This window comes from Lithobates pipiens, unplaced genomic scaffold (genome assembly GCF_037356315.1).
Source record: "Lithobates pipiens isolate NorthernLeopardFrog02 unplaced genomic scaffold, aLitPip1_a1.2 Scaffold_27, whole genome shotgun sequence".
NCBI lineage: Eukaryota > Metazoa > Chordata > Amphibia > Anura > Ranidae > Lithobates > Lithobates pipiens.
In genome coordinates this window covers 181919011-181939280 of record NW_027507788.1, presented here as the reverse complement: position 1 = coordinate 181939280, position 20270 = coordinate 181919011, and the positions used below count along the sequence as shown (strand labels likewise).

General features: G+C 41.5%; 1 protein-coding gene across 2 annotated transcripts in view; it reads right to left on the bottom strand.

Annotated features, from left to right (window-relative positions):
• The window catches only part of EXOSC10 (exosome component 10), a 36517-nt gene that overhangs the window by 10051 nt on the left and 6196 nt on the right, over positions 1-20270 (bottom strand). For both annotated transcript variants that reach the window (XM_077457976.1, XM_077457977.1), the window contains exons 4-17: positions 18166-18270; positions 17914-18070; positions 15198-15300; positions 14403-14478; positions 11935-12045; positions 11358-11501; positions 8487-8677; positions 8252-8408; positions 5151-5299; positions 5008-5058; positions 4099-4210; positions 2552-2599; positions 2398-2473; positions 2188-2294 (exon numbers count right to left, since the gene is read on the bottom strand). In XM_077457976.1, the coding sequence (XP_077314102.1) occupies positions 2188-2294; positions 2398-2473; positions 2552-2599; positions 4099-4210; positions 5008-5058; positions 5151-5299; positions 8252-8408; positions 8487-8677; positions 11358-11501; positions 11935-12045; positions 14403-14478; positions 15198-15300; positions 17914-18070; positions 18166-18270 (1587 nt within the window). The remainder of the gene's footprint in view (positions 1-2187; positions 2295-2397; positions 2474-2551; positions 2600-4098; positions 4211-5007; positions 5059-5150; positions 5300-8251; positions 8409-8486; positions 8678-11357; positions 11502-11934; positions 12046-14402; positions 14479-15197; positions 15301-17913; positions 18071-18165; positions 18271-20270) is intronic.

Below are 20270 nucleotides of genomic sequence, written 5' to 3'. Positions count from 1 at the left end.
AAAAAATTCCTCCTGAACATTGTGCAGGTCTGATATAAAGCTAATGAATTCCTAGGGGTTCACATGCTTTTTCTTCCCATTGTATCTGTATTAGGCTGTATCCCAATTAATAAAATAGCCACTTGAAGTCCGCAATCAGAGCAGCTACAGGCATCATCCTGGTACTGTTTGTTTCTGCCGGTGGCCAGCTTTTCCCCCCCCCCCAAAGCCATTCTAGCGCAGCTAATTAGCTGCTGGGATTGTTTTTACAAGCAGCCGATGCCTCGCCAATCAGCTCTATGGTATAGGAAACCTGAAGCAACCTGTACTTTGTCACTTCCAGTTTCCCCGGATGTAAACAGCGCCATTTTTGAAGTGGTAAAGCATTTCACTTGGCGTCACTGGCGGCGGCTCCTCCTCCTCCTGACGAATTTCCCTTGAGAATGTCACATGACCTGTGACGCCAAGCCTGCAGTGTAGTGAAGCACAGGGAGGCTGTGAGGAGGAGTATAATCTGACAGTTGCCATCAATCTATGCTCCAAACAAGAGATGTTTTGTGAGTGGAACGGCGAGTATGAAGTAGCTCATTTTTCCTTGCAGTATCACGCTATGCCCTGTCTCTCTTTTTTCCTTTGCGTGTGAACGGTGGAAATAAGAGGAGGAGGAAATTAGAAAGTTAAGAGATACATTCAGCACAGCGTTTGAACACTGCAGGGGCATGAGGTTTATGGACTCACTATAGGAGACTGCAAAATCTGATTTTTGTAAAGCTCTTAATGCAAATGCAAGCTGCTATAGTTGAGGTTTATTAGAATTATTGCACGGAAGTATTACGATTGCAAAAATAAACTATTATTTGTGATCCATCCATCCCCTGTGCAGCCGCCCGCCTAATATAGTGGTTGGGGACTTTTTAATTTGGCTCATTATTTAGATGCATTTATGGAGCACGTTGTGTGAAGTATTTATGTTTTTTTTTTTTTTTTTATACACACAGATTTTTATTTACTTTATTTATTCGGTTTGGCACGGTGCCATATATGGTATTGGCGCACTAATATTCTTGTTTTAATTTTGTATTTTAGAAGTGAGGGTTCACTACAATTGGTGCAGCTTTTATTTTTATTTTACATCACAGATTTAATTATTATATATATTTACGCACTTTACCAGTGCTTGAGCATTTTGCACTTTATTAATATTTCAAGTACCGGGTCACTTCAGTACCTCTCCATTAGTAAACGGTAAGGCTTTTAAAGCATGGCTTATGGAGATTTTTAAATACCGTAGTTTGGCGCCATTCCGCAACCACGCACATTTTAAAGCGTGACATATTAGGTATCCATTTACTTGGCATAACACCAGCTTTTACATTTTCCAAAACACTTTGTACAGGCGTACCCCACTTTTACGCACACAATGGGGTTTATTTACTAAAGCTGGAAAGAGCAAAATCAGGCTCACTTCTGCATAGAAACCAAATGAGCTTCTAACCCCGGCTTGTTCAATTAAGCTTTGGTAATAAAACCTGGAAGCTCATTGGTTTCTATGCAGAAGTGAGCCTGATTTTGCACTTTCTAGCTTTAGAAAATAAACCCCATTGTGTACTTAAAAGTGGGGTATGCCTGTATTATGTTGCGTTTGTGTGCATTCAAATTCATTAAAGTGTAAAACTGCTCTGCCGATATCATGCGACCTAAAAGAAAAAAAAAAAAAAAAAATGCAAAACCCACTATGTTTGGGGTTCCGTGTAAATTTTCTAGTAAACAAAAAAAAAAAGCTGTTTTCATGCAAACAAAACAAAAAAAATAAATAAATAAAAAAATTGTCAGAAAAGGCCTGGTCTTAAATAGGATTAACCTATTAGTGTCCTGGATCTAAAGCTGGCCACACACTTTACAGTGACAGATCTCTGCATCAACACAAGTGGTGTGTGATGTAGGGATCTCTCCTGCTGACACACTGTATTCTGATCTCCACCTTACTCCCCACCAAAATACACTGATCCGAGCTCACAGCCATTGACTGCGAGTACTGATAATGCTTGTTTTCCATTCCAGTTGCACATTATACAGAAGTTAGTTCTTTTGAACAGACAGCTGTACAAATAGACGGAAAACCGGTCGGTTCCTGCTGAACTGACTGATTTTCAGAGCAAGAGGTGAGGTCATTAGCCTCACCCCCCCTGCACGATCAGTGATACTTACATTGAATATAGAGATAGTGGCGCATGGCAGTACTTTGACAGGGCTGAGCGGTCTTGCAGGGACTGGCTCCTCATCATTGAACAGGCTGCCGGCTGCTAATGGTACCGCTTGGGAAACAAATGATACAGATTTAAGATTGATGAACACGTTAGTTTGAAAACAATTTTACAGTTGAAGGTAGTGGGCAGCAGATGTGGTCAGATGTCTCACCTGCCCCAGTGTACGGGTCATGTAGATATGGAGAATAGGTCGTGTCATGTGGCCCGAACAGCTGGTTCTCTATTTTCTGAGTAAGAAAAGGAAAATAAGCTCACAGAAAGTAGCTCACTAAATTGCACAAATTGCAGACGGATATGAAACTTACCTCTAAATTTGGCATGGGACTTTTCTTCTTTGCTGAGATAACGTCTGACTGTAACAAAAGACAAAAAAAAAATAAAAAACACACACACACACAGTATTAGTCTATCCATAATAACTACAATGGGCCAATATTGGTCATGTAAACCAAGCATGGTGGGACAAACTAGTATTACACAATACTCTTGTGCTTTATGGCCCCAGTGCTCCAATTGGCTACAGAGTTGTTGAACTGAAAAAGTTAGGATACTCCCATTAGCTGAAAATGTGTCTAGCATGTGAAGGATGACCTTCTCCGATTGCTTAAAAAGGAGAAGTACAGCCAAAGCTCTTTTGGCTGTATTGCTCCTGTGGCTAACAGGAGTGTGGTTCATTCTGCACTACTGTGATCCATTTTCAGACAGCGGGCTGAAGCCGACGTCGCAGAGCCGATCCAAACTCAGAAAAATTCATGGCCATATGGTCGGGATCGGCACCCGGCTCAGCCTTTGAAACGGTGAGAGGCCCCCTCCAAATCCTAACGCTCTGACGAGCTTGGAAGGGCAAGGGTAGAAAGCTGCTGGCTGACAGTCACCAGCTCTCTGCTCAGGGAGCTCTGAGAACCGAGTTTGATTGCTCAGTTCTCCGTGTTAGAGCCAGCAGGGAACAAATGCAGCATCAGACCGATGCTGCATCCACCTAGGCAACTACGAATCGGGGGGGGGGGGAACCCTCACCATACTTCTCTTTTAACCCCTTCCCGACCAGCCGCCGCAACAACTGCGGCGGATTAGCCTCCTGACCACTAGGGGGCGTGCGCCTCTGGAGGAACCTTTGCCACCGGAGACGTTGTGAGTGCCCGGGCGAGCACAATGACTGCCGTGCACCTGCGATCGCTTGCGAGAGCAAAAAACGGTATCAGTGTTTACACAGGGGGAGAGGAGACAGATTGTGTGTTCATACTAAGTATGAAAACCGATCTCTCTCTCCTCCTAGTCCGTCCCATCCACCCCTCCCACAGTTAAAACACACCTAGGGAACACAGTTAACACCTTCCCTGCAAGTGACATTTATACAGTAATCAGTGCATTTTTATAGCACCGATCGCTGTATAATCCCGATTTAAATGGGGAAAAAAAAAATAAAAAAATTTATATATATATATATATATATATATATATATATATATATATATATATATATATATATATATATATATATATATATATATAAAATGTCATAAATCTATACCCTATTTTGTAGATGCTATAACTTTTGCGCAAAACAATAAATGCTTATTGCGTTTTTTTTAACCAAAAATATCAAGAAGAATACATATCAGCCTAAACTGAGGGAATAAAAAATAAAATTTATAATATATATATATATATATATATATATATATATATATATATATATACATATATACATATATACATACACACACACACACACACACATACGTGTGTGTGTGTGTGTGTACCGGCCTGCAGCCAGGTCTGCTCATGATCAAGGCTGGCTTCATCCCGTAACAATTCATTATATTAAAACATTCAAAGTAATGCTCTGTACCTTCAGTAGCGGGACCTCTCTGGCTTCCTGAATAAGCAATATTAATTCATTTATTTGTTGTCTCACAAGAGGTGGCACTGGGTTACAGCAAGCCATGATGCCCTGTGGCTCCCTAAACACAGAAGAGACAAATCATTTCAAAAACAGATTTCACACAGAAACAGTTCAAACAAACTGCACTCGAGTCAATTGACAAATGTCTATCATCTAGGGGTAGCTGTATACACCTCGAAGGGTTATTAAACCCTTAAAGACTAAATATACATTGTATGCAACAGCAGAATTCACACGTTTCTCATATTGCTGGTACATTTTTCTGAGAATCCCTGCTTTTCAGAACAATTTTGCATCCACACAGATACCTATAGTACTTCCTCCTATAGGGTGACTGTACTGCTAAATGGGGTCTTTCTGGAGCCCCAGTCACCCTAATGTGCACTCCCCTGGTCAGGACCATGCACAAAACAGTACTGAAGCCCTTAACACTAAGGCACTGCCCTGCCCACCAGTACAGCGATTGACAGCAGCTTCCTTTAACCACTTCAATACCAGACACTTAACCTCTTCCTGCCCAGGTCAACTTTCAGCGCTGCCACACTTTAAAGATCAGTCATGCAACACTGTACCCAAATGAAATGTTGATTGGTAAGTAACCACTCTGTGATTACCACTGTAATAAGTAATCATTTCTCTGTGTGCTGGCATCCAATATTAAAGTGTTTACTACTACAATTGCTGCGATAAGCCACAGCAATCACATGGTACAGGGAAGCTGTGATTGGCCCTGTACCATGTGATCACGATTACCAATCACAGTAGAAAACAATAGCGTCATGAATGACAGCCTAGTACAGACAAGAGGTCCATTTGGCCTCATTACTATTAGTGGGGGGGGGGGGGATAACTTACCTGGGAAGCTCCTCAGAGATCTTGAGCATCATGTGATTGGGCAGGACATACCTGAAACAACACACAAAATTGATGGTGAGAAACCCTAAAACAGAGATTAGAGAGCTTCTTCTTGCATGGTTTACTCCTCTGGTTGTCCGTACCCTGTACTTTCGTCCTCCTGGCGCGCCATCTTGTCCCTCCAGGCATACAGGAGACGGAAGGCTGATAGCTGCTGGGTGTTGAGGTGCCTCTTCTGCTTCTGGTACAGCTCCAGATAGGATTCATCCGTGAAGATGGGTTTCACAAATTTCTATAAAAGAAAAGAGGAAAAAATATAAAAGAGGGATCTAAAAGATAAAGTGCAAGTAAATCGCAAAAAAAAAAAAAAAAAAAAAAAAAAAAAGGGGATCTTATTTGGTCCCTTTTGGAGGGGCAGATATCCTCATCAGCCATAAATCTACCAGTAGCCGTTAACAGTGGCGAAAAAAAAATAATTATATATCTCAAGAAAAACATTTATTCTTGTAAGGACACTAAGCTCCACATTAATATTTTTCAGTAATCTTTTCCCAGAGCTCTGATAATGCCACCTGTTCTTACAATGGACTATTACTGGAGACCAGATGGCCTCTACTGATCACGACAGGGGTTCTGTAATCTGGGGGACATGTAGTCACCTACAGGAAAAGTACTGGAGCCGAGGAGGAAAAGAGCACAAAGCTGGGATTATGAAATGATTGAAAAAATTCAAATGAAAGTGTCAATTGACTATGTGGCTAAAATAATCTCTAAAATGTTTTTTTTTTATTTTTTCTACTTTCATAGCCAAGAGTAGTTTGGCTAACCTGCTTTAATCCCTAAAGAGTGAACATTAGTTTTGCATTAAATATTACATCATTTTGGAAAATCGAAATGAAATTACACAATTTGTAACGTGTATTGCCAGCTGTAAACCTTTTGCTGCTACTGACATACAGTAGGTCATACATGGACAGCGGCAGGTTTTATACACACTCCGTGGGATGGAAGCGATCAGTCACCTGTACAGCTGTCCAATTACTACCCACACACCCCTGCAACAGCTTATCCCCCCCCCCCCCCCCCCAACATGCACCCCTGGTATATTTCCCAGGCTCCCATCAGCAGAACAGGGAATTGGCATGACAGTGGCCCTGGGTAGAGGGGAGGAAGGCCAGAGAACATCCGTTCATTGCACTCCCCCCCTCCCCAACCTGGAAGCCACATCTAAAACATTACTTCTGGGTTCTGTCGTCACATTCCCCGACCTCTATGGTCAGGGAAGAAGCTAATGGAGAGATCTAATAGCATGAGCAATTGCAGAGGATTGCAAAATGAGCGAACAGTGTGATCAGACAGTGGGAAAAGCAAATAGAATTCAAGGATGCATGACTAGAGGGATCACCAGCCGGAGGAGGGAGGTCCCGATTCCTCTATATAGATCTTTAGAGAGGTCTCATAGAATACTGAGGTTGATTTACTAAAAAACTGGAGAATGTAAAATCTGGTGCAGCTCTACATAGGAACCGTTCAGCTTCCAGTTTTTTTTTTTTTTTTTGTCAAAAGCTTTATTGAACAAGCTTTATTTAGAAGCCGATTGGCTACTATGCAGAGCTGCACCAGACTTTGCATTCTCCAGTTTTATTAAAATCAACATGACTGCGTAGCGTTCTAGAGACATTACTTCTTACAAAAAGATGTTAAGATAGGAGTAGACGGGTAACAAAAGTGGTGAAAGGTCTGGGAGATAGAACATATCGAGAGCGACTTCAGGAACATCTACCCCCTTTATGACCAGGCCATTTTTGCAATATGGTGTAATTTTAACAAATTGCGTCACTGTACCCATATAAAATGTAGGTCATGTTTTATCCCCACAAATAGAGCTTTCTTTTGATGGTATTTGAGAACCACTTTTATTCATTTATTTTTGAGCTCTAAACAAAGAGCCACAATTTTGAAAATATACATTTTAAACTTTTTACTATAAAACATATGAAATTACATTTTTTTTTTTTTTTTTTAAATCGAATTTGTGCATAAATTTAGGCCAATATATTCTGCTACATATTTTTGGTAAGAAAAAAAATCCTAATAAGTGTATATTGATTGGTTTACCTGAATGTTATAACGTATACAAAATATGAGATATATTTATGAAATACATGACACATATATACACACACACACTTTTTTTTTTTTATCACACACACACACACACACACACGTAATGGTGGCGATCAGTGTCTTATAGCAGGCCTGCGATATTGCGACAGACTTTCAGACACTGATACTTTGCAGGAACCAGTGACCCCGGCTGGGAAAGGGTTAAACATCTAGGGCGATCAAATCGTTAACTGTGTTTCTAGCCAGTGTTTTTGTGTACACAGTGTGGTGCTTTCACTAGGGGAAGAAATAGGTTCTAGTCTGCTTTGCAGAGACACAGGATCACCCCTTCCCCCGTCAGAACTGAGCTATGCCTTGTTTACAAAGTAAAACACAGAGAACCAAAATCTGCCTAACGATCGACGTGCGCTACAGGACAGTCCTAGTGAACTACAGATAAGCTTCTGCTGTGAATTATCACAGCAGAAGCGGCACGCCCTCTGCAGGTGGAAATGCAAAAACACACACACACACACGGGAAAGCATGATTGAAACCTTCAAGAGGCAAGGATTTTCAATATAAAACCAAAATCAAAAATACCTTAACATGAACTCAAACTAACTTGCGGAAAGTTCAAAAATAATCTTGGAAAGCATTATTTTACTGAAAGGGTAGCTTGGAATAGAGTTTCAGCAAAGGTAGCGAGTCAATCAACAGTATGGGGTTTCAAACATGCTTGGAACAAACAGATCAAAACCAGTGAAAATGAAATATTACACACACACCAAAATTCACAGTAGCGCAACAACACCACCTAATTAGTTCAGTGTTCAATTGAACACTGAATTATTAGGTGTTATTGTTGCGCTATTGTGAATTTTGAGAATTTATATAATATATATATATATATATATCTCTCTATCTATCTATATATATATATCATTTCATTTTCACTGGTTTTGATATTTATGGTTGCAAGTAGCAGCATTGGTTGGAAAAAAGAACCAGTCTCAAAAAAATCATCACATAGGGCTCTTTTTGCCTAAGTTTACTGGGAGAAAAAAAATTAATTAATAAATAAGGGGAAAAATGCAGTTACATCCAAGCAATTAAAACCCTCCTCAAAACCTTTCCTACCTTCAGACAGATCTCCTTGCTCTTTTGCCAGACCAGTTGTAGAAGGTTCTGTTTGCCGTTGGCAGCATCCAGAAGATCTGCCCTCATGCGATCGTAGATGTACAGCAGATAGTGAGTGTCTGACCGGGCATACTCGATCATCTCCTGTGGTAATGGGCTGTTGGTCAGAAATAGCTGGTTAGGATTGACTGCATTCTCAAGTATTTGTTGCGTTTATTGGTTGGGGACGACTCACCGGATCCTCCAGTCAGCCAGTTGGTACTTCTTATCAGACACAACGCTGCAGTAGTGTTTGAGGAGGTGATCTAGAGAATTCCTCGCAAGGTTCAGCAAGCGAGATCCTTGGTGGGTGTCAAACAAGTTTACAATATACAAGCCAAAATCTTTTTGTAGCCACTCAATATCAGAATCTGCACCATGTAGGACCTGGCAGTGGGGAAAAAAAAAAAAAAAAAAGAAATTTAGTATCAGATAAGTACGATTACAAACAAACAAAAAAAAAATAAAAAATAAATTGTACACACTGGTTAAAAAGATATTTATTGAAGATTTACAGAAAAAAAGAAATACAGGAATAAATTGCTGATGGCAGGAACAGGTAGGTGCTTCATAAAACTCAAAAGTTTAGGACACCGACTTCAGTCCCCCACAGCTACATTATACAAAGTCCCAAAAGGAATATTAACAAAGACGTTTTGTCCCAGTGCATACATGTTGGAGATGCTCTTGGTCTGTTCCCGGAGACCTCTGTCCATCCTCTTCTGCACTCTGTTGGGCTTTTTATGCATGTCTACTTCGATGGAACCTTTATGAATATTTCATGTTTTAAATCACTTTGACCAGTGTTGGGTCATTAGTGTTGAGGACACTATGTACCACATTTAAGACTTCACCAATTGCCATAAGAGCCACCAAAATATATATAAAATTTAATGAAGGGTTTTAACTGGCCGGTCACTGCCAAGTGTTTTTTCACCTTAATGCATAGGATACATCATTAAGGTGAAACACTTACCTTTACAACCCCTTTAATTGCAAAAAACTATCCCTGAGGAAGGAGCCAAGATGACTTTGAAACGCGTAAGATATGTTATGTTGACAACTCTTTATAAACATTGGATAGATTTTCTGTAAAAATATGGTGCAGTAAAATGTACCCAATTCTTTTTACTGTATTTTTACAGGCTCTTCGACTTTTTGTAAACCAATCTGATCCAATTCAACTTTTAATTTTAATGCAAATATTTGTTACTTGCTCATGCCTTTAAAGTCGCATTTTAAAAAGGGGGAAACTGCTTTTCCATATAGTCTCTCTCTGTTGAGGCCCCCCAAGGTTCTGTTCTTGGGCCTCTCCTATTTTCAATCTACACCTCCTCCCTGGGTGAGCCGATAGCCTCTCATTGCTTCAAATACCATCTCTATCCTGACGAAACCCAAATCTATTTCTCTACTCCTCGGCTCACTCCCTCTGTCTCCTCACGTATCACTAATTTACTATCAGATATATCAGTCTGGATGTCACACCACTTCCTCAAACGCAATCTATCCAAAACCGAACTTATAATTTTTCCTCCACCACTTGCCCCTTCCCCTGATCTCACTGTCAAAAATCAATGGCACATCTATCAGCCCATCCCCGCACGCCAAGGTCCTAGGTATAGGCCTGGACTCCGATGTATCGTTTAAGCCCCATGTCCAATCACTGTCCAAATCTTGCCACCTCAACATCTCCAAAATATGCCCCTTTCTAACCAATGAAACCACAAAGCTCTTAATTCACTCCCTGGTTATCTCTCTTCTGGACTATTGCAACTCTCTCCTCATTGGCTTACTTTTATACAAGCTATTCCTCCTTTAATCCATCATGAATGCTGCTGCCAGACTCGTCCACCTTACCAATCGCTGTGTCTGCTACTCTTCTCCATCAATTCTTCCACTGGCTTCCACTCACCCAACTAAATAAATTCAAACTACCACCAGCTATAATCACTAGCCTAGTCTCAAAATACCAACCTAATCATTCCTCTCAAGACCCTCCTGTTCTCTAGCTCCCTCGTCACCTCCTCCTTTGCTTGCCCCCAGGACTTCTCCAGAGCCTCTCCAATCCTATGGAACTCCTTACCCCAATCTGTCCGATTATCTCCTACTCTCTTAGCTTTTAGATGAACGTTAAAAAACACTTGTCTTGTCGACCCTGCCCCACCTAACAACTGTATTTTCAATTTCTCCATCAGTTCATCCCCCCCACAGCTATTACATTTTTATATGAGAGGAGAGAACAGAATTGGGATTTTAAATGAAGCATTTTGGATTGTAAATTATTGTGAAATATTAGTCCATGACTCACTGTATGGAGGCTGTATGCCCAGAGCATTTTAGAGGTTGATGCCCAAAAGGTTTGTATGACTTATCATGGACTATACAAAATAAATACTCATTGCAGTCACTTGACTTATTCTCTTACTGATGTGTGCTTTATTTAAAGTCCCAATTCTGTTCTCTCCTCTCATATAACATTGATAGGGATGGAGGCAGGCATTCCTTTAGTGCCAGCCTCATTCAAAAAATCCAAAATCCTCCTATTTTCAGCTATTACATTTTGTTTCACTTAACCCTCCCTTCTAGATTGTAACTGTACTGTCTGCCCTCAGGTTATAAAGCACTACACAAACTCTTTGCCCTATATAAACCCTGAATAAGAATAAGAATAAGAATAACATTCCAGGGATGTGGCAGATAAGTGAAACCTCCACTTTTTTTTTTTTTTTTTTTTTGAGTACTAACAAAAGATGTTAACGAAACCATTGAGATATAGGACTCTGTACAAGGGCTTACCAAACACAGCGATACCAGTCTGACATAGCAGCACTATAACTGGAATGCCAGGAGGCAAGCAGCTGAGAAACAATATACATTCCTAACATATTAAGACCCCCCCAAGCATAACCACTAAATTGGAGGCCAAACGATTGCTACCACCACAACCAAGATTCATTCAGTCCTACCACGTTAACACTAGAGACAGAAAGCATTATATATGTCATTCACGATTTAGCTCATAGTTACAACTTTAAGCGTTCAGGTGGTTTACAACAGTTCTTCTAACCTTGACAATGGAGGGATCCGTAAAACTCTCATTCAAGATGTAAAGGTCACTGCGGAGCTCAAAAGGATCAATAATAAAATCCTCACTGCGGGTGGAGATTTGCATGAGACAGGTGAGGCCCATGAAGCTGCGGTACGAATGGTGCTGCAAGAGGAAGAGGGCAAATTATTAACGAACAGGCAACAAACACTAAAGATTCTCCTTAACCTCTTACTGTTCATGCAATGCTTGTGAGCGGCAGCAAGGAAGGCGGGCTTTACCGACCACATGCTACACATATGAGTCCATGGGCGGCCCAGGTTTCTGTACTAAAAGCTCGCTCACAACACAGTGATCTGGCTTTCAAAGACAGTTTCCAGTCTTTAGTAATATTCGGGAGCCGGCGTCAGTTCCTGATCATGGAACCATGGTGACAGCCAATCACAGCGGTCACGTGATTGGGGTTTGATAGTAAATGTTAAGAAACATGTTTGCAGTGCCCATAGTAACAAGAAATTGGCTTCTCCATCTGAAAAACCTCAGGTTTCTATTCCTACAGATAATATAAAAACAATTCCAGTATCGGATGGCGTCTCACCTCCAGATCCACAGCAAACTCTGAGCATTTTAACAACTTCTCATTTAGCGCTACAAGATCGTCCAGCGTGGTGATGAAATGGTAGGGGGCGGAGTTCAAAGGTGCAAATGGCTGGTAAAAACAAAGCAACAGATTAGTTTTGCTGCCATACTGTCTTTGCATTATAAAAGTTACAACTGCATATTGATAAAAATGACTGGATGTAGGCACACAGCTGTGGCAACCATTGAACCTTCACTATATTTTTATACCGATTGATTCTCTATAACAATCATGAATGTGGTCAAAAAAGTACTGAAGTATCAAACAATGGCACAGAATGTCAGATCTAAAAATAGACTTCGAACAAGGCCAAGGAGGCATGACTATGGTTACCTGAGTAATGACAGGAGGTCCTTACATGCAACATGTAGTGATAGACTGAAAATTATCAGTCGAAAATAGGGTTTTCAGCGCCAAAAAAGGGGGGGGGGGGTCATATATAAAATATTCCCATTGCACACATTCCCAGGAGATGTCAAAAATAAATAAAAATCAAGCATGTAGCAACTTCCAGATGGTAACATAAGCAAGAGAATACAGTATATTGTCAATACACTATAGATCTTTAGGATAAAGTCCAAACGTTTAATCTGGTGATCACATCACATCACAGCGGTAAGGTACAACATTGTAGAGACCCCTTTGTGGCTCCGAAACATTGCAGGATACCGCTGTGAGCTCTTGGAAAAAATGTAAATAATAAAAAAAAAAAAAAAAGATTGGGATATTATCTTAAAGCTCCATGGTGTGCTGGTGCTACGTGCTAAAAATGGAAAGGGCTGAAAAAAAATAAATAAAAAAAACACACACAGCAACTGAAAAATTGAGAAAAAAATTTCTCTCTCTCTCCCATCACCCCCTCTCCCCCCCCCCCCCCCCCCCCCAAACCTTTATTTTTTTCGAGAAACTTTGGAAATATGTTCTTTTACAATTATAAATAATACTTCCAAATGTTGCAAGGATGGCAAAACACATTCTTTCATGCCAGAGATGCCCTAAGGCAGGCGCTATATAGTTAGAAATAGCTCCTGCAATCCGCACCATTGTCTGTAGTGTGAAAGCCCGAGGGCTTTCACACTGCATCGGTGCGCTGGCAGGACGTCAGGAAAAGTCCTGCCAGCAGCTTCTTTGGAGCGATGAAGGAGCGGTGTTTACCACTCCTCCACCGCTGCTCCCCATTGAAATCAATGGGGCAGCGATGTAATACGGCTGGCAAAACACCGCTACTGCGGCGTATTGCCGGCGGTTTTAACCCTTTCTCGGCCGCTAGCGGGGGTAAAAGCGCCCCGCTAGCAGCCGAAGTGCACCGCAAATCCGGCGGTAAAACGTCGCTAAAAATATCGGCGTTTTACTGCCCACGCTATCAGCGGTGTGGTGTGAAAGGGGTCTCAAGACATTAAAAAATACTTTATGGAATTAAATGAGGACCATAACTAAAGAGGAGCTTTTCCCTCCAGAGTTCATTCCAGAAAAACTTTTTGCAGCTTCTGGATCATCACAAAGCATTTCATCAACAGCATCTTCAATAGGACTTTAAATTTGAAAAATTGCTCCAGACCGATTCCCTCCCCCCATTAATGCTGCTGCTGACTATGATTAAGAACACCATCCCTACAGTCAAGCACAGAGGTGGAAACATGCTTTGGGGCTGTTTCTCTGCTAAAGGTACAGGCCGACTTTGCTGCATTAATGGGTCAATGTATTGTAAAATCTTGGATGAGAACCTTCTTCCCTCAGTCGGAAACACTAAAGATGGGTCTTCCAGCATGAGAATGACCCAAAACATATCACCAACGCAACAAAGGAGTGGTTCAAGAAGAAGCATGGAGTGGCCTAGCCCCTCCATAGACCTTAATCCTATAGAAAATGTATGGCGGAAGCTGAAACTTTGAGCTGCCAAGGGAAAGCCAAGAGACCTGAAGGATTTAGAGAAGACTTGTAAAGAGTGGACAAAAAACCCTCCCGAGATGTGTGCAAACCTGGTCACCAACTACAAGAAACGTCTTACCTCTGTGCTTGCCAACAAGGGTTTCTCCACCAAGTACCAAGTCATGTTTGCTTTGTAATCAAATACTTATTTTACTCACTGAACTGCAACTCAATTTATAACATTAGCGTCATTTTTTTTTGTCTGGATTTTTGGTTGATATTCTGTCTCTATCATTTAAAATACACCTATGATAAAAATTATAGACCCTTAATTTTTTTGCAAGTAGGCAAACTTACAAAATCTACAGGGGATCAAATAATAAATTTTGCCCACTGTGTATGATGATTCAGGGATTAGTCAATTAAGACCACACTCTACAGGGGAGACACCTGACAATTTTTGGGATGTTTCAAGAGAACTTAGGCAGCACTGACATCATATATTAAGGATAAAATGCAATTAGGTAGTTCCTCGATGAGTAGGCTGCAAAACTCACCTGTATGTCTGGCATTTCCATATATTTCTCCAGAGGATTAAAGTGATCCAATTCATACCGATAAGGGTGAGCCAGCCTGAAAAAAAACATCATTAATGTTAGAGAAGACTATAAATTATGAGGAAAAAAAATTGCTAAAAAGGACGGCTGACCAGCCAATAAAACCATCATTACAGCAGTACCATTGGTATCCAGAAACACCTAATGGTGGATGTTAAGTGTGTGCAGACTGAATCACTCTCAATGGTCTGCATAAGGAGTCACTATTGTGTGTTTTATTTGAATGGGCAAGCTGCCAAAATGACTAAGCACAACAATGAGTCAACTCATTTCCTTTTCAATAGGAAAGCAAGCAATATGCCTTAAATAAGGCGTTTCTGTTCCATTAAACTGGTTACCTCCTTCTAGAACAGAAAAAAAAAAAAAAGCCTTTCTCCACCAATTCAGGAAAAAGGGTTACAAATCTGTGTGTGGGACTGCTACAGCCTACATCCTTCTTTCTGCTTGTGCAGTGTCCACACTACACAAGCAGAGCCTAAAGACTTAACAACCCTCCTCCATCCTCTCACTTTGAGCTGAGTGGGAGGGCAGGAACAGGCAGAGAGATCAGAGGATGCAGTTCCAGTTCTACTGTTCCCTGTGATGTCTGTCATAGAAACGCTAGAACATACAACTGATCCTAACAAAGGGACGTCAGCGCCTTTTGTTTAGGGGCAGCATCTGCTGTATTTTCCCTGTTTATGCTCGCACCCCTCTTCATTATGCTCCCACCCCCCCCCCCCCCATGCATCTTACATGTCATTTTCAGGCTGCTTTAATCGCTGTTGGTGGATAAAATCTGCTAGGGCTGCCGGGACATCCAGGTCTTCAGGGCGCTTCTCCCGCTTAGTCCTGAGAACTGGGGGGGGAAGAAGAAAGGAAGAAGGAAGAAAGGAAGAAAGGAAGAAGGAAGAAAGGAAGAAGGAAGAAAGGAAGAAGGAAGAAGGAAGAAGGAGGAGAAGAAGGAGAAGGAGAAGGAGAAGGAGAAGATCAATTATACAGGCAAGTAGCCGACAGGCTGCAATCTAATGTATTGACAATTTGAGGAATTCTAAATGCAAATTACAGCTCCAAGAAAATTTGCAAGTAACATTACACCGAGCCTCACAAATCAAACAGAGGTTGATTTAATAAAGGCAAATATACTGTGCACTGCAAGTGCAGTTGCTCTAGATCTGAGGGGAAGCTCCGATTTCTATCATATAATTACGTGCAAGCAAAAATGCTGTTTTTTTTTTTATTTCCCTTGCACATGATTATTCTTTGAATTATGAATTTGAATTATTATGAATGGGTATTCTTTGAAGCGTTACCTCATTTACTAAGCTCTCGAGCAACTGCACTTGCAGTACACAATAGATTTTGCCTTTAGTAAATCAACCCCATATTTTATTTGTACCAACTATCAAGATGCAAGTATGGAAAAAATAAAAATAAAAAAAAAGAAAAGAAAATTCCTGGAATTAAGTAGTCTAATTTAAATGTTCTTGATTTTGAGTAGTGTGGGTAAGGGTTAGAAGTCATGTCAAGTTTTGTTTGTTTGTATTCTTTATTTAAGTGCTGTACAGAAGTCACACATGACATTGGCAACCATGAAAATCAGTTGAAAGTCCAATGTGTAGTAACCATATCTGTTACATTAAAGTAAAACTATGGCATATATTTTGGATAGAGTAAAGGGAGGGTAATAACGCCTGTAAGGTTAAGTTTTACCATCTTTGTCCCATTGGGGAGATTACCCTTCACTTCCTGTCCCATAGCCAAACAGGAAGAGAAGTGAACAGGAAATCCTTGCAAGTTAAGGGAATTCTTTGGGGATCCCAAGGTCACCAGAACTAGTGTCCCCCATTGGAAGATTTCCCTTCTATTACTTTTCTGGGGACAACCCAAAACGTGTTTTTAACTTTTACTTTCAATGATAATGGTAAACAGGACAAATAGAGAGGGTGAATCTCCCTAATGGGGGCACAGACAGCAACAACTGGCGGTGTTCCAATCCTTCTCCTCTATCCAAAGCTAAAAAAATTAAAACAAAATAAAAAAGTTTTACCTTTAGTTATAACTTTAAAGTAATAATAAAATCTCATTTTGATTTATTTACTTACCTCTTGTGTGCAGTGGTTTTGCAGAAACCGCCTCCTCCCCCTGTCAAGTGCCCCCATAGCAAGCCGCTTGTTTTTGGAACAGACGTACATGCTCGCTCCCAAGCCCTGCTTTGTGTCTAAAAAACAGCAGAGCATGGCTTGGCTCCACCTGACCCCCCCCCCCCCCCCCCCCCCGGGAAAAAAATCCCAGTGGTAATATGTGGCAAGCTCAGAGACTTAGAGCTGTGAAAGGTGGCTCTACAAAGTATTGACTTTAGGGGGGTGAACATTGCATATTGACTTTTTCTGTTATTTTGTCCTATATGTTGCTTGCTTTACAGTAACAAAAAAAATAAAAATATCTTCAAAAGTTGTGGGCATGTTCTGCAAATTAAATGATGCAAAGCCTCAAACAAGCCATTTTAATTCCAGGCTGTGAGGTAACAAAAACACTAAAAATGCCAACGGGGGGGTGGGGGGTGAATACTTTTGCAAGGCACTGTATATATTTAGGGAGGCTGCGGGGGAAGCTGCAAGCAGAAGGTTCTTTTACCTTATGCACAGAATACAGTAAGGTAAAAAAAAAAGAAGTGTTTTTTTTTCTCTTTTTAAAACCAAGTATGAGTTTTTTGCAGCTTTATACTTGCCTAGGTAGATGCAGCATCATTCCCCTGATGCCTCTTAGACTGAAAACCGAGTGATCTAACAGTGCAGTTTGCTTTGGGAAATGTGAGAACCGAGCGGAGAGTTACTGTCAGTCACTGCTCTCTCCCCTCCTTGCTCACTGGAGCACTGGGCTGTGAAGGGGGTGAGAGTGGCCGGCTCAGGCTCTCAGTGGCTTGCTGGCAGACTCCCTGACCTTACCCAACTCTGTGACGTCAGCAGACAGCAGATTTCAACCTGCTCTCTGCTCAAAATTAGTGACACGAGTGCAAAACGAATTGCACTCCTGTGATCCATAAGAGAAGTAAAGCCAAACAAGCTTCGGCTGTACACCTTTAACAGGTAAACATTTCCTATCAAATTTTTACTGCTATTCAGGGATTTGTTAGAGAGATTTCAACTCTCTTCCTTTCCTGCCAACATGCTACTGTAGAGGAAATTAGTGCAACTTTCCAACAGCAAACTAGACAAAACACATTTCTTTAGTAGAGTAAGGGGAAGGCTAATACCCCTGTCACTTTATTTCTGTGTCCCTGGTGCCGATTTCCCCTCACTTCCTGTCTGGTAAAGCGGTTGTTAGCATTACAGCAAGCAAAGGCAAATGTCTCTAACCGAGCCCCAAATAGCAGTAGGTAGGTGGGTTCACTTCCCAAGTTGTGAGTGCCATCAAGGAACATGAACTGGTAGCGACAATAAAATTTCCCAGTGCTATGGCAAGTCCTTACTCTCTGGAAGCGGTTTCTGCGCGTTTGGCTTTATAAATATTTTTGGAACAAAAGGAGTGTTCGTGTTGTCTATCTTTTCTTTGAACTTCAGCTGTGGCCGCACAATGTTCTTGGCCTGTAGCAGATGGAACATCTGTGTCTTTCTTGTGTCCTGGCTCTGCAAATACAAAACAAATAGGCACATTAAGAGTATCACCACCAGAATAACAGTGATAATCTGAAAGAAGTCCGGGGTTTGTGGGTTCTGCTTACCTTGCGATTCCAGCTGGAGATAATGGTCTTTGGTGCCTGAAGGCCTGTAGGTAGAATGGGCTCCTGGCTCCGGTGCACCCCTGAAGCTTCATCCAGCATCATGCCCTGCAAAATAAGAGTACCTGTCACTGCTTCTGAATGACTACCCAGCACTCAGCCCAACTTAAAGCAGTAGCAAACTCAGTATTAAAAAACCCGCAGTAGCACAATATCACTATGTAATGCATTTATGAACACCAAGATATACTCTTTAGCATCATATCAGCAGCCTTGTTATTGATGCAGCTTGTTTTGTTAGTTGTCTGTTCCGGCTGAAGCCGGCGCCATCTTTGCAGCAACCTCCCTATTCCTTCCACATGTGTACTTCTGCCCTTTCTCCTACATCACTGCAAAAACATCATATGCTCAGTACAAGTAAACCAAGCCTCGTTTTCATCTAAAGGTTACCATGGTGCCTTAGCCCTGCATTACCAATCAGAATACACATGTAAATATCTTACTCCTGATTGGTTACTGCACAGCCAGCAATCAAATCAGTGTCTTTCCTTGATGCTTTGTAAACACCCCATGACGTAAACAGTCACATGGGGTTTTTCAGGAAATTATGAGAACACTTGTGGGATTACAAAGACACGGCACATAGTTGTACAGTAATGGCATACTCTATGTGCCGTCAATCTGGATACCAATGAGCATGCACCAATGACGTAACTGAAAGAAGGAAGGGATACCATCTTCTAAACACCGCACCTGGACTAGATTTCTTTTTAAATTAGAAGTATGGTTTCTCCCCCCCCCCCCCCCCCCAAATCATACTTACCTAGGTGGATGCTGCATCTTTCCCCCACCAGCTCTAAGACTGAGAACCAAGCGATCAATCACCACTGATCATACAGTTCTCAGAGCTTAGTCAAAAGGCTCTCAGCAGCTTGTCGAGAGGCTGAGCTGGGTGCCGATCATGTCATGTGGGCAGATCTCAACTTCATTGTCATGATCTTTCCCCAGCCTGGACTGGCTCTGTGACGTTAGCTTACTGTCTGCAGAAAACAGGTCACTGGTCAAGCTTTGGCTGTACTTCTCCTTTAAAGCCGTTAATAAGGAATAGGAAAATAAAGTCAGCAACTACAAATACCATAGCTGCTGACATTTAAAAGGAGAAGTCCAGCCTAAGCTCGTTGGGCTGGGCTTCTCCTATGGATCACAGGAGTGTAGTTTGTTTTGCACTCCTGTGACCCGTTTTGAGCAGAGCGGTCTGAAGTCTGCGCTCTCTGTTGACTTCACAGAAATCAGTCCAGGCATTGCGTCATCCCAAAAACAGAAGTCTGGCTCCAGCCTCCACACCTCAGCGCTCCAGTGAGCGCGGGAAAGGGGGGGGGCAGAGCGGAGAGCTGCTGACTGACAGTCAGCAGCTCTCTGCTAGGGGAGCTGAGAGAACCAAGCCATCAGCGTTGCTCAATCGCTCGGTTCTCAGTGCAGAGGTGCAGCATCGGACCAATGGTGCATCCATCTACCCAAGTATGATTCTGAAGAAAAAAAAAAAAAAGTACATTTAATAGGGTTGCACCGATAACAAGTACCGATATTTTCGGTCAAGTACTCACTGATATCGAGTACCACAACTTTGCGGTGCGATTTGCGTCAATACAAAATAAATGGCCACAAATTGCACTGCCCTAGCATTTAATTAAATTAGAAGGAGAATGCAGAGCATTGCACCTACAATCACCAGATAGCATGTACAATCTCAGGCTCCTACAGACTCTCAGCATAGCGGTCTGCTCATACAGACAGATCAATGGACTACAAGAGAACTCACCAGCTCAGCACATTGAGAACTACAAGCCGGCAGCTGCAATGAATGACTGTACTTGTAGGCATTCATTCACAGGACACTGAATTCAATGACACAGCCATGTGGCTACAGATGCTGGAACATGTTACATGTTCCACCCTAAAAACATGTTTTTAACATGTTCTAAAAAGGTGAACTTAACCTTTAGAAAACATATACATAACAGTCCCTGGAGTCCAGCGTTGTCTTTTATGCAGAAGATTCTGATCAGGGCATCTGCTCCTCTGCACAGCCATTTTGGTTTTAGGAGTCA